The sequence below is a fragment of the Fonsecaea monophora genome (assembly GCF_001642475.1).
Source record: "Fonsecaea monophora strain CBS 269.37 chromosome Unknown Scaff42, whole genome shotgun sequence".
Classification (NCBI taxonomy): Eukaryota; Fungi; Ascomycota; class Eurotiomycetes; order Chaetothyriales; family Herpotrichiellaceae; genus Fonsecaea; species Fonsecaea monophora.
The window spans coordinates 91,766-107,505 of NW_019173973.1; the positions used below are offsets into that span (position 1 = coordinate 91,766).

At 50.6% G+C, this 15,740-nt stretch overlaps 5 protein-coding genes across 5 annotated transcripts; 3 read left to right on the forward strand and 2 right to left on the reverse strand.

Annotated features, from left to right (window-relative positions):
* Positions 1-2,489: 2,489 nt before the first annotated feature.
* AYO21_06193 (hypothetical protein) lies at positions 2,490-4,328 on the reverse strand (the record flags this gene model as incomplete). The annotated part of the gene is made up of 2 exons (XM_022656156.1): positions 2,490-2,884; positions 2,942-4,328. 2 exons carry the CDS (start codon positions 4,326-4,328, stop codon positions 2,490-2,492), a joined length of 1,782 nt encoding a protein of 593 aa, XP_022511501.1.
* A 1,155-nt stretch (positions 4,329-5,483) lies between these two features.
* AYO21_06194 (hypothetical protein) lies at positions 5,484-6,572 on the reverse strand (the record flags this gene model as incomplete). The annotated part of the gene is made up of 1 exon (XM_022656157.1): positions 5,484-6,572. The coding sequence occupies one exon, from the start codon at positions 6,570-6,572 to the stop codon at positions 5,484-5,486; it is 1,089 nt and encodes a 362-aa protein (XP_022511502.1).
* A 2,352-nt stretch (positions 6,573-8,924) lies between these two features.
* On the forward strand, positions 8,925-11,240 carry AYO21_06195 (hypothetical protein; the record flags this gene model as incomplete). Its single annotated transcript, XM_022656158.1, has 1 exon — positions 8,925-11,240. One exon carries the CDS (start codon positions 8,925-8,927, stop codon positions 11,238-11,240), a length of 2,316 nt encoding a protein of 771 aa, XP_022511503.1.
* A 282-nt stretch (positions 11,241-11,522) lies between these two features.
* AYO21_06196 (hypothetical protein) lies at positions 11,523-13,147 on the forward strand (the record flags this gene model as incomplete). Its single annotated transcript, XM_022656159.1, has 2 exons — positions 11,523-11,831; positions 11,891-13,147. The coding sequence occupies 2 exons, from the start codon at positions 11,523-11,525 to the stop codon at positions 13,145-13,147; spliced, it is 1,566 nt and encodes a 521-aa protein (XP_022511504.1).
* A 441-nt stretch (positions 13,148-13,588) lies between these two features.
* Positions 13,589-15,088, forward strand: AYO21_06197 (hypothetical protein; the record flags this gene model as incomplete). The annotated part of the gene is made up of 2 exons (XM_022656160.1): positions 13,589-13,815; positions 13,879-15,088. 2 exons carry the CDS (start codon positions 13,589-13,591, stop codon positions 15,086-15,088), a joined length of 1,437 nt encoding a protein of 478 aa, XP_022511505.1.
* Positions 15,089-15,740: the final 652 nt, after the last annotated feature.

A 15,740-nucleotide genomic window follows, 5' to 3' on the forward strand; every position in this document is an offset into this window, starting at 1 on the left:
TAGTTAGCAACACATGCAACCAACACGTCATCTGAAATCCATCCCCCCGCGACATATTGCATGGCTTCGAATCGCCCAAAAGGAGTTGGACGAACCGAGAAGACCTAGAAAAGAATAAAAAGGTGGTCAGTCTTTGACTGAGTGAAGTTGCAAATTGCAGAGTCGAGATGGTGTGCAGTTGAAGACAGCTTGGGTGGGAAGATATGTGCGGAATGAAGAAGAAAAGTTGAGGGAGAAGAGGGAAAGCAGCTTATTTAAATGGTGAGAGAATGGGAGGGTGTACTTTCCTGATGGGCGAGGAAAGCAGCATCAAGGAAAGAACAAGACAGAAGCAACAAGTGACGTCGGAGCACGAGGGAACGAGCAAGAGGTAGACGGCACCACGCATACAGCATGACATGATGGAGATGATGAAGTCGCCAACGCGTTATAGGAAACACTTTATCGAATGGTGGCTACGCTTGTTGGGAAGGGAATGAGGGAGGCACTGCCAACATTGTAAGCTCGGCTATGGAAAGAGTAATTGAACGATATACGCAAAAAGCACGAAAAGTAGGAGCAGAGTTGGAAATCTGCTCGCCTTGACAATCAAACAATAACTGGATACAGTGCGAGGCTGAGCTGTGTGAAGGATATCGAATTCTCTTTGCGTGGACGTTCTTGTCGGCTTACACGCTCGACGGGTCTTTGCAAATAATGCATCTGCTCTCCTTGCCCCCGGATTTCGCCCATGCCCCGTTGAGGTTCGAATGTCGCCGTAATGGCGATTATTCTCATGTGAAAGAATGAGCACCTTTCAAAATTAGGATTGCGAACAGTCGGCATGATGGGATCGGACAAAAACCTTTTTGAGTACTATTCCTCCAAGACTGTGGGCTACAAAGATGAGAGGCCTGGCTTTGGTCGTCACACTGTATTAGTGCACATTTAAGCCAAAATTGTCTATTAATCGCCTCGTTCCTTCTGGGTTGGCCTGAGCATCCATATTCGGTTCAGCAAATCGAGAGCGAAGTCTTAAATCCCAACCTTAGAACGACCGAGGAGCAGGCTTGAGTCGTATCTGAAAGTCCGGTCTCGGCATCTTTCCAGGTCTCTCTAGCCTTCCCATTTAGTCCGCAAACGGCAACGACACTGCAAGGTTAGAGAAAACAGAGCTTCGATAGATCAGTAGGCTGGGAGCTCGTGTCCAGAATTGTTGACGTGGAGCGACTCCCTTCGGGCATAGAACGGCGCAGGAGATACATAGACTGTCGACATCGATTGGTACGCAAGTCCGACTGCCCCATGATTTAAAACAATCATACTATTTCGCAACGCTTAAGTGCAGTATGGCTTTCAGAACGTGAGATGCAGGAGTGGCTTGCCTCATTTAGCGAGTGTCCAATTGACATTGTCTACGAGTAGCCGAACTGGCTCCTGCGGATTGGTATCGGAGCAGCGCTTCCTGCGGCTTGTCCAGTGCTCGAGCGTGCTCCCCCAGCGCTCCCCCGTACTCTGCTGTGGCTCCCTCGACGCTCCCCCGTCTCGAATCAGGTATCCCCAATGCTCCGTCACGTACCAGGGTAAAGCGGCCTCGCTCCCTTTCCTAAACGAAAATAGTAAGGGACAATGCACAGTTCGGGGTACATATAATATGTATATATAATCCTCGAACAATTGTCCTTCGCGCGCTCTCCCGCTAACGACTATTAGTCGACTCGCTCCCTTCTCCTCCCTTTCTCTCATTCCGGCTCCCATTCTGCTCTCTTCTAGTCCTCTTCGTCTTCGGCCTGCTTCTGCCGCGCTCCCTTGTCTCTCTCTCTGCTCCCTCATGCGTCGGCGAGGCTCCCTTTTTGGCTCCAGTCATACTCGCTCTCATGTTGCACGCACTCAGCCTTGTGATAACCTCGGCTCACAGAGGTGCTCGGGGAGATTACCGGATTGCTTTTGATCCCACCAAAGGTGTATATAGACTCAGCAGGTTCCTAGTTAGAGAGAGGGGGAACGAAGTCTGCCCTTTGAACTCGGGCGAAAGAAGTTATCGAAGAGACACACTCTCAGCGAGCGAATCTGCACACGACTCAGGTCCGATCCCAGAAGCGAATCAAGTCTGTCGTATAGACTTTTGCGAAGCCACAACTCCAACCTCATCATGTATGTGTCATAATCGGAATAAGTGGTCTCCATAGCTGTCCGCTGCTCGCATATCTGATAGAGACGTTCCCCTTCCTGCTCGAGTTTTGGAATTCCTAGAGATTCAACATCAGCCATCTGCCAACAGTAAAAGTGCTGAGCGTGTGATGTTACTGCCTGCCCTTCACGGGGTTTCAACATCGACCGGAGAGCAAAATCACACTTACCACAGACCAATATTGTCCCGGGTCGACCGAAGATAAGTTGCTGCTGCTCTTCTTCTAACCTCGCAGATTCCTTGACACTGACATTATTCGTTCCCGTGCCGAATGCCGGGGTTAAATAGAGGAACAGCTGCATGTCCCACAACCTATACATTATTTCTGCGAACCGAGCAGGGTTGAATACGTGATATGCTTGAGAAACGACGAATCAGTTACGAGATCTTTGAATGGGTTCGAACCATCATAAGAATTACTATGCGTACCGTCAATCACCGCATCCTCTAAGCCATCAGCTTTACTCGTTGTACACTCTTTCAGTTCATCCTCTGGCTTGTTTATCGATTTACTCCTAATTCTCGTCCGTAATTGTCTCATGTGAAGCCATAGTCTCCTTGCGGGTAATTGCGTGAGCAATTTCGCACGTTCTTGACGGACGTGGGCTTTGAAGCTTTGAGGCTGGCTTTGAATGAGTCTGTCTACCCTGGTGACTAGGTTGGTGATAGAGTTTGCTTGAGACAGGTCGTAGAGGATGGTACAACCATCGCCACCTGGTCTAGATCAGCCTGACTGTGAGATGCACGATCGCGTCAGCGAGACCCACGTACCTAATCTCGAATACCGGCGTATAAACTCAGAAGATATCCCATCCAAGCACTTAAAGAAATTCCAATCAAAGTACTGGGCCCTAACGTCACTGCCTAACTCGGCTGCAGCAGCTTCGAGGAGTTTCAGGTAGGCCGGAACATTTGCTTTTCTCCAAGCGTTCAGTCTAGGCCAAGGAGAGGGAAGAGGCGAATGACATTTCAACAACTGGTCGTTGGAGTAAGTTTGTTTGAATTCCATAGGATCAGCAGCGAGATAATGTTCAAGCATGTGCTTGAACTTCTGGCGGTCGTTGAAAACAATGCCCGATGTGGTGATAGCTTCTTCAAAGAATATCGTATTCAGTAGTTGCAGATGCTCGGTGCTTAGGCGGATAAATTTGAAGTTGAATTCGTCATCTTTGCAGAACTGTGATACCGGCTCACCCTCGACCGGTGACCCAAAGTATCTGACTTGAGGTCGTTCAAGAGGTAGATCTATCAAATTCGAGAGCCTCTGTGGCTTAATCCGATCGAGACCAATCTCAGACTTTATCACTTCCAGCTGCTCCAATCTCATTCTTTCTTTATCTGGATCATCCCATTTCTGAAGCACGTTCTTGCGCATTATGATCATGAGATTTGGGCTGATTGGTGCAAAAACATGCCAGTCCATCCATTGGGTCTCATCATTCGGCCCTTCAAAAATACTGTATGCGTTCTGCGTAAGCATGAACTCATTATCAGAGTAAGGTAGATTAGCTGGGCAGCAGAAAGATAAAAAGGTCGATTCCAAATGCATAATGAACCACGCGGCATCTGGAGGATATGCTTTCTCAATAATCTCTCTCTTCCACCCTTCATTGGTTCCCAGTGGGATACTGAGAAAGGCCAGCAGATTGTCGAGCCAGACGGTTTTCGGATCTTCAATCCCTCTTTCCTGCATGTAGATCAACATGTTATATCGGTCATCGGCGTCGTAGTCCTTCTTGGATTTCTCAAAGCGTCGCTCAAATGAACAGTTACGGTAAAGCATAATGAAGAGAAATCTCCTTAATTCGTCCTTTTCATGCCTCCTGAGCGAAAATTGACTATTCCCGCAGTTATATGCAGTCTCAATTTTTTGTAGAATCTTTGCTGCTCGCTCTTCAAGTGTGCAGAGCTCTTTCTCCACCATGCATTCTGCAACCGACGAAGCTGGGAAGATAGAAGGATCGAGGTACATATTGTTCCTACCAAATGTCCTCGCCGCGTTGCGACTTTCAAGTTTGCCATCTTCCAAATTTAGGAATGACACTTTACAATACTTTCGCGCTTTCGTTCTCTGTAGGCCCTCGGCAACAAGTGTTTCGAAATTTGAGAACTTGCGCAAAATGAATTGGGGGATGAAGTGCTGGTATTGGGAAGACATGGTGATTATCTAATGGCCATCGACAGTTAGAGACGAATAAGGAAGGGAAAGAATGGCATTTATCCAACCTCCAGTGCTGAGCATTGGTACACAGAGCCTCAGCAGCCGGCCGTCATTTTGCTTAGATGTCAATTATGAGTCAACAGCCTGATGGAGATAGTTGCCTAACTCCTGCACATTCAACGAGAAGCGATGTCTACTTCATTGGCTGTTGAGATGAGCTGGCACGTTTGTGATGTATAACGATCTTTGCGCTCGGGGAGTCATCTTCGGTGTGTCGTCGTGGCGAGCGTTGATTGGCACCAGTGCTGCGTACAAGTGCATAGGAGGCGTGGGCCCGGTACTCTATCTAACTAGTTAGCATAACATTAGGCAGCGTAGGTGTAGAGGCTTGCCGGGTTCAACTCAGGATTATTATCTGAAATAAATACCTAGCTGACAGGCAGGTAAAGCCGATTGCTGGGGGGTCGAAGGCCTAATCTGGCCCTTCCTTACTCCTTACACCCTCTAAGTAGGGTTACAGCTGGGCAATTATAGCCGAGGCCCAAAATGGACCCCTGAGCCCGAAATGGCTTCTGCGAATGGGCATCAGGCAGCGCTCCCTCTGGCTCGCCCAGTGCTTGGGCGCGCTTCCCCACGGCCCCCACGACGCCTGTGGTCGGCTCTCGACCGGGCCTTCTCGATGCTCCGTTACGTGCCTGATTAAAGCGGCCTCGCTCCCTTTCCTGAACGAACATAGTAAGGGATCAAGCACAGTTCGGGGCATATATAATATATATATATATATATATATATATCTGTCTGCATTGCCATGCACTCGTCTATATCTGGTGATCTCACGCCAAACCGCCGACACGATTCCGATTAGCCAATTACACTAGACAGATCCTGTCATCCATAGTATGGTATTCGATAAGCCAAAGTCTTCTCTTGCCTTGAAGGGGAAAAAATGTGTGGACGGGAGGGGGAGGGAGATAGGGCGGTCCTGTGCTCGTCCAAGTGTATATAAAGTTCACGTAAAGTTCTCTCCGTCATCCGATCGGTATCCGCGCTGCTGCTGCTTTTCCAAAATCAAAAATCAAAATCACAAGGGATAGATAGAAAACGAGATTGCACAGTTTTTACCCCATCCCATGATTTGGACCCCTTTTTCTTTCAAGGGAGGAGAATACTCGAAACCGAACAGCTCTGGGTACCAGGACAGACGTTCGACCTTGCCAGATCTTTGTCCCTGGGCCCGGTGGGACCGGCGACGTATTTGCGCTCGCCGAAGATGTCAATCTGGCCCGGCGTGCTGTCGGGAAGCTGGTTGTCGCCCCACTGGCCCGCAAAGTCTAGGTAGGCGGTGGGATCGCGGGCGTTGTACGCGGCGAAGACGCCGGTCGCGGTGTCGTAGCTGTAGGCGTACGCGGTCGCGAGGGGGTCCCAGAAGACGCCGGCGTCGGTGTGGTCCTCCAGCGGGCCTGCGGGGAGGTTGAGGCCCGGGATTGTGTGGTCGTGCGTCCCCGGCGTGGCGTAGTTGGCGTGCGTGCCGTTCGCCACGTACACCACCGGTCGGTTGCCGTTGTTGTACTTCTGCACGGCGGAGTAGGTGAAGGCCTCCCCGGAACTGTGCTGGCTGAACCACATGGCCGTGGGCGCGCCGTTGACGAAGCGGACCATCGTGTGCTCCCAATCACCGACATGATCCCCAAACTCGAGAGCGGGGAGGCCCAAAACCCAGTTCCCTTGGTTGTAGGCATAGAAGTAAAAGTAGAATGCGTCGAGGATGTTGTTCGGTTTGGAGACGGTGACGATGAGGCTCGCAACAGAGGAGCCTGTTGAGCCAGAGGCATCTGGCTCGACACCTCGGAACCAAGACGGGAGAGCCTCGATGCCTTCATTGGATGTGAGGTAAACGTCCGTACCGGAGGAGGCAAAGCTATTGAGACTGTTGAGATTGTCGAGGGTCAAGGATGCGGGAGCACCAGCGATGTCGTTTCCTGAGCCATCTTCGGGATGTGTGTGCGTTACTTGATCAGCGATGGAGCTGGGGAAGTAGATCTCTGACGAGTCAAGGTATGCCACCGGCGCTGGAATAGACTGTGTCAGCTCCTCTCCAGATTCGAGAAGAGAGTATAGAGACAGAGATTTACCATATTGGCGGACGAAACCTGGCAGGTCACGTTTGTCAAGGTGTTTCAGTGGCGATGAAATCGATGCTCTGCTCAAAAACAAGACGAGAAATAGGTAGTAAGAAAACATCGTGGAGCATATACCCAGAGCATCATGCTTCTCATGAATGAGCGAGAGGGAACAATAGATATTTAAGACAGTTCCAGCGCTGGTATAAAGACATCGCTTCTGCCGCAATCAACCACTGGGTTAGCTTCAGGGATCAATCATCAATTTGGACTTTCTGTCCCTGTAGCTCGTGATGAGGCCTTCAGTGGACAAGATTCATACAGAAAGAAACACGATTGACAACCCAGATGCGGGCCGGCGCGTGACATAGTGTCAAGCTCGTCCATGTTTGGAGGGATGGCCACGAATAGGCAAGTATAGAGCAGTGTCAGGAAGACCACGCATCCTGGTAAGCGAAAGCATCGACGGTTGTTCAATGACAGACATGGGACCAATCTCCGAAGCAAAGACCAATCATATTGCACAAAAGTCGAACCCATGAACAGGCCAAACTAACAAGCAGGGGTCCGTCCCAGGGCTTAAATAAACGTGCATACCAAAGATGCTTCGATTCGCAGGAAGACCAACATTCGGAAACTGAGACTTCCACAGCCCTGCGGTCTTGCGTTGGCGTTAAAATTGAGACATATCCTTCGGAGACTCATTGACACTCGAGCCTTGACCTTCAGAATCAGCTGGGGTTTTCTTGGCAGCGAGGCACGTGATGGACTTGCTGGCGGCAAGATGAAGACGCGAAGCTGCTTGTATAAGAAATCCCTCTCAAGCAAACAAAAGACTGATCCAAAATGGCTGGACTGATGTACCTGCAAGCCGATGGTCTCGGTTGTGGAAACAAGAAAGGATTCGTAGTCTTGATATTGAGGTCAACTCTTTGAGATACTGCGCCTCGATTCCGATTCTGTGATGCGATATGTACAACGGCTGCATTGGGGCCCAAGAGAGACCTATATGCACTTCAACTCCCTCCTCCTCCGCTTCAATTTTCCACTCTACCACAGCGTCTTGTGACCGAAGAGAACGCGGGTCATTCCGTACACGGAGAACGTGAGGCTGCCCAAAAGGATCGTGTAGTATGGATACAGGATGAATGGGCTCCGATGAGTCTGTGGGGAGATTATGTTAGCGAAGCTGATCGGTAGGTAGAGCAAAAATAGGGTTGAGAACATGTGCAATGACAAGGTGGAGACCAGGAATCGAATTGAGACTGTTGGGTGCATAAGGACTTCATGGGACGGGATGGCTGATTTCTGTTCGGGACAATCCCTTGAACCTCCAAACTGCAGGCAGGCATTGTGCGGTTGTTGCTGAAAAGTATCCGATATAGCCAGTGTTGCCTGCCGTGGGAGATTCCTTTTCGGAACGTGCGGCGGAAGGCTCATGGTAGTCATGGTCGAGCGCAGAACGCAGGACAGCATGTACAAGGTCAAGAAGCTGAGCTGAGCATGCCCTACAGCCCCAAAGCGTTGACTCCGGCACTCTAGGCCAGACACAAGTCACTGTCGGAGCTGTTGCGCCAAAAGGCCAATTCTCGGAGATGTGACATTTCTTGTAACTCTTTGTTCTCTTCGGTTTTGGAAAGAGCGGGCCTTTACTCTGCTTGGGTCTTGGGCTCCGAGGGTTCGCAGAGGCAGGACGAAGGTCTGATTCAAGAAGGTAAGAGTCTACTAACCTTCCACCATTGTCGTTTTCCATCGTGGCCCTGAAATAGACGTTGGTAGTAAGGTACACGATTCTCTCGATACACAAAGAACCTGTACCCGGAACTGATTAGCTAGATTCCAGTACTATGCCCCTGGTGCCGCAGCTGGAAGTTCGGAATGTTGGTGGTTTTCCCTTCCACGACGTACCCAGATTTCTGCTGAGCTTGAGCAGGTCTAAACATGCGGGCCCGGGTTGCCTGCATCATTCGAAGAGCTGTGGGAGCAACCATCTTGTCGGTTCAGGAGGGCAAATCACTTGAGTGTCGGTTGAAAGAGGTGGAGTAGAGAGCTTCAAAGAATTGCGCCTGAGGTTCGATTGAGGTTCGGAGGTCGCAGGCTCACGCCATGGCACCGCAGGAGCTAGCCGCCAAGCCTTTCTCAGGCACGTGACTTAACTGTATCTTTGAAGCAAGAATCTCCTGACTTTTCAATCCTACAGTTTTTCGGTTACAACTCTCTTCCTCATTGGCAGCAACTTATCTTTCTTGATCAAGCCTCTTCACCTGGTGGCCATGAAATCCTAGATGCGTTTAATGAAAGGTCACGTGTATGCTGCTACATGAGATTATTATGGGGTCGTCTTGAGAGATGCTCCCTCCCGCGATGTCTTCACGTATTGTCTAGCCAATGGCGAGCCCGATTACCCCGTTCGTACGTGACCATTGCTTTGAGTCCGCTCTTACCAGTATGGCATCTATCACACGGCCGGCCTATGACGACGACCTCGACCCCAGTATCGAAGCATGGCCCCGACGAGCATCGAGATGACCATTTCTCAGCCGCTGTCTCCGAGCAATCTCATTCCGATGACGCACAATGGGAGAGCCTCCTGGACCGTGGGCTGGCATACGGTATCAAAACCCGAGATCAGTTGCGCTTCGAGGCAGACGTGGGCCATACGTCGTTCGTTGGCGATCGTCTAGTCGACAAGCCCTCCCATCGTCACGACATAGAGCTTTGGGAGATCCTGTTAATTGCCCAAGCTCTGCACAACGGCCATGATGGAATCAAGGCTATATGGAGAGGAATGAAATTCCGTGGAGAAGCCTTTCGGTTCGAAGGAGATGACCCCCGTGTCGAAGCTCTGTGGAAGACTTTTCTCTCTGCAGGGTCGGAGGACCATCATTTTCTCTGGTCAATCTGCAAGGAAGCCAAGCATCTGAAGTACGAACGCCCAAAGTTGTTTGCAGAGATTGTTGGAGCAGCCTTGGAAGGGTCGGGCCCCCTGGAAGCCTATCAATTCGCATCCTTCATCGGCCAGAAGCATTATAAGGGGCGTGATGATCTCCTGGCAGTCTTCTTTGCTGCCTGTCGCTCGAAGGAAGGCAATGCCCTAAAAGGCTTCTGCAGTGTCTACGATGTGGTTCCCCGGACTCGGATCTATTCAGAGGTTACTTCTCATCTGTGGAGTCAAAACCGGTCATCTGATGCCTTCATGATGCACTCTTTTTTGATCTCAAGGAGAGACCTGCCACCGCGTTTCGAGCTGCTTGAACCCTACATCAACTACTTAGCTCTGCACAACGAAAGTCTCGAAAAATTTCTCTTGCCGCTAAACCAGGCTGGTGCTTCTTTCGAAGCCCAGGCGAGACGTCTATGGTCAATCGGCAGAAGTCGAATCACGGGTGTGCCTGCAGATTCCCTCAATATCGTGGCAAGCAAGACTATGGGATCAGCACCGACAAAACTCAGCGATCAATTTGTTGCGCGAGCCTTTGCCACTCGGGCATTTTCTTTCGATTTTGCAGTCAATAGTCTGAGGATGATTGGACTTATTGAGGTCGGGCCGCTGGCGGTTCGTCAAATGACACTGGCTGCACCGGATCTTTCCACCTTACAAGCTCGCTTCCAGAAACTCCGCGACCTCGAAATTGACACTGGATCGTCTGTTTTTGTTCGGCTGATCAGAGATGTCTGTGATGCAGGGCATTGGGAAATGGTCCGAGCGCTCGTGGACAATGATCTACATCACGAAGTATTTGAGGATACCGAGCTACAAAAGCGGCTTTTGACGGAGTATTACCGGAAAAAAGACTGGGAACAACTAAATCGTACGCTTGTCATTCTCAACGAGGGACATCTCGACAACTATTCTCGTAGTCGATCCACCAACTTTTTGTTGAGAGCAATGATGGAAGTGGGCGACTGGAAGAGCGTTGTAAATTATGTGTCGACTTTACAAGAGCACGGTTTACATATCTCTTCATCCTTCCCTGAATTTGTCGTTTCTCTCTTCCGAAGCACTAAACAACTCACTGGTGGTGGCGGTCGTGGAAATGTGGACAAAGTTGGATTCCTGATAGGATTGATGCAGAATATCCTTGCTTCGGGAACAAACTTCAAGATCAAGCTCTGGCGGGCGCCGATAAAGGCACTCGGTCGCCAAGGACGACTGAAAGAGCTGGAGCTACTCACCTACTGGATATCGGAGTGGTACCGCAGTGGAGGACTTAACGGACAAGTTCTTCAAGTCCCGATGTCCGGCTCAGGGACGAATCTGAACATCCTGTTTGACGACAAGTTCCAAAAGTCGCTCATGTCATGGTGTTTCAGACCTCGCAAAGGAATGGGTGCCGTTTCCCCTGAACGTTGTCTTAGGTGGACCCGCGTGCTCAAGAGGCTTCGGGACGTCTACGGTGTGGAAGTCAAGGAATACGTCATCCGATGGGAGTTTATTCACCGCTTACGACGGCTTTTCGCTGTGGGAATGCGTCTCAAGGCACCAAATGCGTGGATGCGTTCGAGAAACCGCGCCTCGCTCACACGATTTTGGGCTCTATATGACAAGATGTGGGACATGAAACCAGCTGGTCAGGTCAAGTACGATGATCGAATTGAAGCCAGCCTCTACCATCGCAAGCTGAGCCCTCTCAAAAGGCGGCGTTTGATAAGCCACTGGGCGACAAGGCGGACTGAACAAGCCTTGGGCCGGGGACAACAGATTAGCAATGGCCAGAACAAGAGGCAAGAGGATATTGTTGTGTACAGAGATCTCTTTAATGCGTCATGGGAGGACTATAGACGGTGAATAGCAGGTTGAATAATGCTGGTCTGTGAATGTCCGGTCCAACTCAGTTCATTCTGCCAGACCTTGTTCTATTCTGTTTCAACTAAAAGCGGCGACTCAAACTTTCATTTTCTCTCACAGAGTCAAACTCGAACACCTCGCCGCTTTTGTCTCTCAGAGCAACCACGGCGCTAACGTCTTTTAGACTAGTCAGTGGACATATCATTCACACTCACATAACTCAACCCGGTAAGGCGGTCTGACTTTTGTCCCTTTGTCATATTTGTGAGATTTTGTGAAAAAATGGCGGACCTGGGCGTCTTGAACGAGCTGAAGAATCAGCAACGGCCTGCCCGTCGCAATGACAAGACTTACGGCAAGAAGAAGGGCCAGTCGGCGGAGAGACGTGCGATGCATTTCGACCTCTTTGGCAGAGGTGGCAATGAGAACGACATCGTTGACCAGATGGAGAAACTGACAGTCCACAACGATGTTAGAGAGACACCTTTGCAGCCCTTACCAGAGCCCACTCTTCCTGTCGAGCAAGGAACGGATAATCATCACCACCGGCCTCGGGGACGTCGAAAAATCGCTTCATCTAGGAAAATGGCGGTATGTTTTGCTCTTCAGGGCATTCAGCTGAATCTCACAAAATTGACCTTCCAACATAGAACCTCACGTGGTTAGAACTTCAACAACTCGAACCACTGCTCTCGCTCGTACAACAAAAGGCTGTCAAGGACTTCCAGGAATTCGGTCGAAGCATCGGGAAGAAGTACATATGCACAAAGCTTGGTGAGGGATCGTATGCCGACGTCTTCAAACTTCAGGGCAAAGACCTCGCAGACATTGAGGATCTAGAGAAACGAGGCGGCCTCATCATCAAAATCATTCCGTTCAAACTGACAAAAGAGAGCAACAACGACATCACCGACCTCGAATCAGTAGGCCGAGAGGTTAGACTGATGCAGTCGGTCGATGCTTTGCACGGATTTGTTCGCTGCCGGGGCATTCATATTGTTAGCGGCCAATACCCAGATGTCCTTCTTGAAGCATTCGACACATTCAAAGCAACCAGACCTGTTTCGGCACACCATACCAGCCCTTTGAAGGACTTTTCTCCACAACAGCTTTACGCGATCCTGGAAATGAACGATGTCGGGAAGCCCATCTATCATCTTAGACCCTTGTCAGCATTTCAGGTGTATGACATCTTCTGGAAGACGGCAATGAGCCTTGCTGTGGCAGAAAAACAAATCGAGTTTGAACACCGCGATATGCACAATGGCAACATCTGCTTCAAGCCTTTGACCAAGGACGGCCCGCTGGACGCATCACAGAAAGTCATTGAAGAGATGAGCGACAGGCCACAAGTCGTCCTGGGAATGTCGAACCTGCAAGTCACTATCATCGACTACACCCTTTCACGCGCCAGGATCAATGCTGGGGATGACAGTGACATCATTGTCTTCGACCCAATGTCGTACTGGGAAACGGAGGCCTATAACCCGGAGAACGAGGCAGAGAAGCGGCAGTGGAGGACGTATCGCCGCGTCCGAGAGTGGGCGAGGGCCGCTGAGCTGGAGGCGAAGGGGGGCGCCGAACTTGAAGGACTGAAATACGAGGCAAGGGACAAGTACGAGAGGTTCCTGCCCAAGTCCAACTTATTCTGGCTCGGGTACCTCCTGGCCGACATGCTGGCAAAGACCTCTGCTGGCAGGGGTGCCACCTTGCCAGGCAGTAGCAGGGCAGCAAAGACGCTGCAGTTGGAGCTGTGGGGGAAGTTGATGGAGGTGTCGACCTACCTCAACAACGTCACACCGACGTTGTTGCCGGTGAGCACCGACGACCTCATCGCAGAGGCGGTGGAGAAGGGATGGCTGGCGCCAGCTGAGGTGGCGGCCTTTAAAGCCCAGATGGAGGAATAGAGGGGGCGGCGGTTTTGTTTCAAATGCATAGCGAGGTGCTGGGGCGGGACGACGCCGCAAGGCGAATTATCATGTGCCATGAGTAATGAGAATGTCGACCATTCGCACTCCTTCTTCATCGTGCTGTCTTCTACTTGCACATGACTGTTTGCTCCCGAACAATGAATGTGAATATAATATGCAAGAAAGAAAAGACGTTGTGATTGCCTCGGGCGGGAAGCTTGGGGGTGGCGAAAGCCAATACGGCCCCCTTTGATCAAGGATGCGTCATTCACACGTCTCATCCTCCACTACGTGTACCAGTAGGGCGGTCCATCACACGACTTATCTTTATTCGCTCTGCCGATGTGCATATGACTTGGACCTGTTGACGCGACAAACGATGGAATGAGATGAAGGGTTAGATGACTTGACCTCTGACGGCGCTGCCCGTCCTCCTACATGTCCACGATTGCCACCGAACAACCACCCTCTTTCGAGCTTCCGCAACTGTCCACCATGGGCTTGTTTCGTTCACGACAGGAATATCAACCCATCCGAGGTGATGCAGAAAGAGACGATGAGAGTATACAAGATGGGTCGGATGAGGATGTTGGGATCCAGACACCTTTCTCATGGGTTGAATACGCCATTTTTCTCCTACTGGGGGTCGCGATGCTATGGGCCTGGTTTGTTACTCTCTGCGGCTCTCTGAGCTTGGGTTATGTTCATCGTTGACAAGAAACGTCCAGGAACATGTTTCTCGCCGCAGCGCCTTACTTCCAGCACCGTTTCCGCGGAGATCGATGGATCCTAAACCACTTTCAAGCCGCCGAGGTGTCGGTGTCGACGGTCACGAATCTCGGGTCGATGATAGCATTGACAAAGCTGCAAAAGGGGGCGTCATACCCGAGGCGAATATCCTTATCCCTTGTGCTCAGCACTGCAGTGTTCGCTGTGCTGTCTCTGTCAACACTCGTGCCCACGTCCGCAGGCGTGTATTTCGGCTTCCTCCTTGTGGCCATCTTCGCGGCAAGCTTCTCTACGGGTCTACTACAAAATGGATTGTTTTCCTTTGCATCAGGATTTGGAAGAAGCGAGTATACACAGGGTATCATGACGGGACAGGGTGTCGCAGGTGTCCTCCCACCGATGGCGCAGATTATATCTGTTCTGGTGGTCCCGGCTAAGAAAGACGGCAATGGTGCAGATGCGGCCGACGAATCTCCCACTTCAGCATTGGTCTATTTCTTGACGGCCACTGCCATCTCAGTCATTGCTCTCTTTGCCTTTTTTTATCTCTTGAAAAGAGAGGCCAAAAGTCGAGCTCTCCAATCGGCGGCAAAATCCACGGCCAACGAAGCTTCTGAAGGCGATGCCTTGACGACAGGAAGCCTTGCAGCGGCAAGAGACGAGGGTACGGACGACGTCATCGAGCAACGACCTTCAGTACCGCTACACACGCTCTTCATGAGAATGCCCTTCCTTGCGTCGGCGGTCTTTGTCTGTTTCGCTGTGACGATGGTCTTCCCGATCTTTACGGCGTCGATCCAATCTGTCAACAACATTGACTCAGCAATCTTTATCCCAATAGCCTTCCTGCTATGGAACATAGGCGATCTGGCTGGCAGATTGATCACACTGTGGCCGAGGATCTCCCTCACGCACTATCCGTTTGCCCTGTTCTGCATCGCAATGGCACGTCTTCTGTTCATCCCATTGTATTTCCTCTGCAACATCAAGAACAAGGGCGGAGTGGTGAGAAGTGATTTCTTCTACTTGGTCATTGTGCAATTCCTTTTTGGCTTGACAAATGGGTATCTAGGTAGTGAGTGTATGATGGGATCAGGACAATGGGTACTACCGGAAGAGAGAGAGGCAGCGGGAGGTTTCATGGGATTGATGCTTGTCGGCGGGCTTACTGTGGGAAGTTTATTGAGCTTCATGCTTGGGGATATTTAGAAGGCACGCGTAACATAGAAAGGGAGTTCAAAGGGAACATCCGTTGGTACTTTAGCAAAAGGGGCCAGGACTCAGGAGATGATGGCAGGGACAACTCTGGAAGAAATATTCGTGACCCCCACCATCTCCTGGGCACAGCCTCGTTGTCAGTAGAAGGATGACGAACGATCCCATCTTCTGATGACTTGTCTCGAACTCTGCTCTTGGAACTATTGAAAACACCAGCCCACAAGGCTGTGTGTTTTGGCTGTCTAGCCCACATGAACCACATTCGGAGGGATTCGGGCAGATCCCCCTGTATATCTCATGGGGGGTTGCAGACGCGACAATGTTTCGTGCAACGTGTGATGCGTGATGTTTGTACGAGGACTCGGGAGGCAGGTATATTATTTGACCTGGTGTGAAGCACAATTGTTCCAGTTCTGATCCTCCCGAGTCGTACGTTCATTTGATGTGACAATTGTTATGCTACTGCCCCGCGATCTCTTGTCAACAAGCCAAGCGTGTCCCATGTCTCTGATGTTACGTCACGTGTGACATGGGAAATGAAGCTTCCAGGAAGATGTCATGAGGAAGACAGAGCGAGGGCTGCGTACGAGTGGGAGTCGAAGGGGCTAAGATTTAGGGCCGGCACTCGGTGCGCGTGCGATGC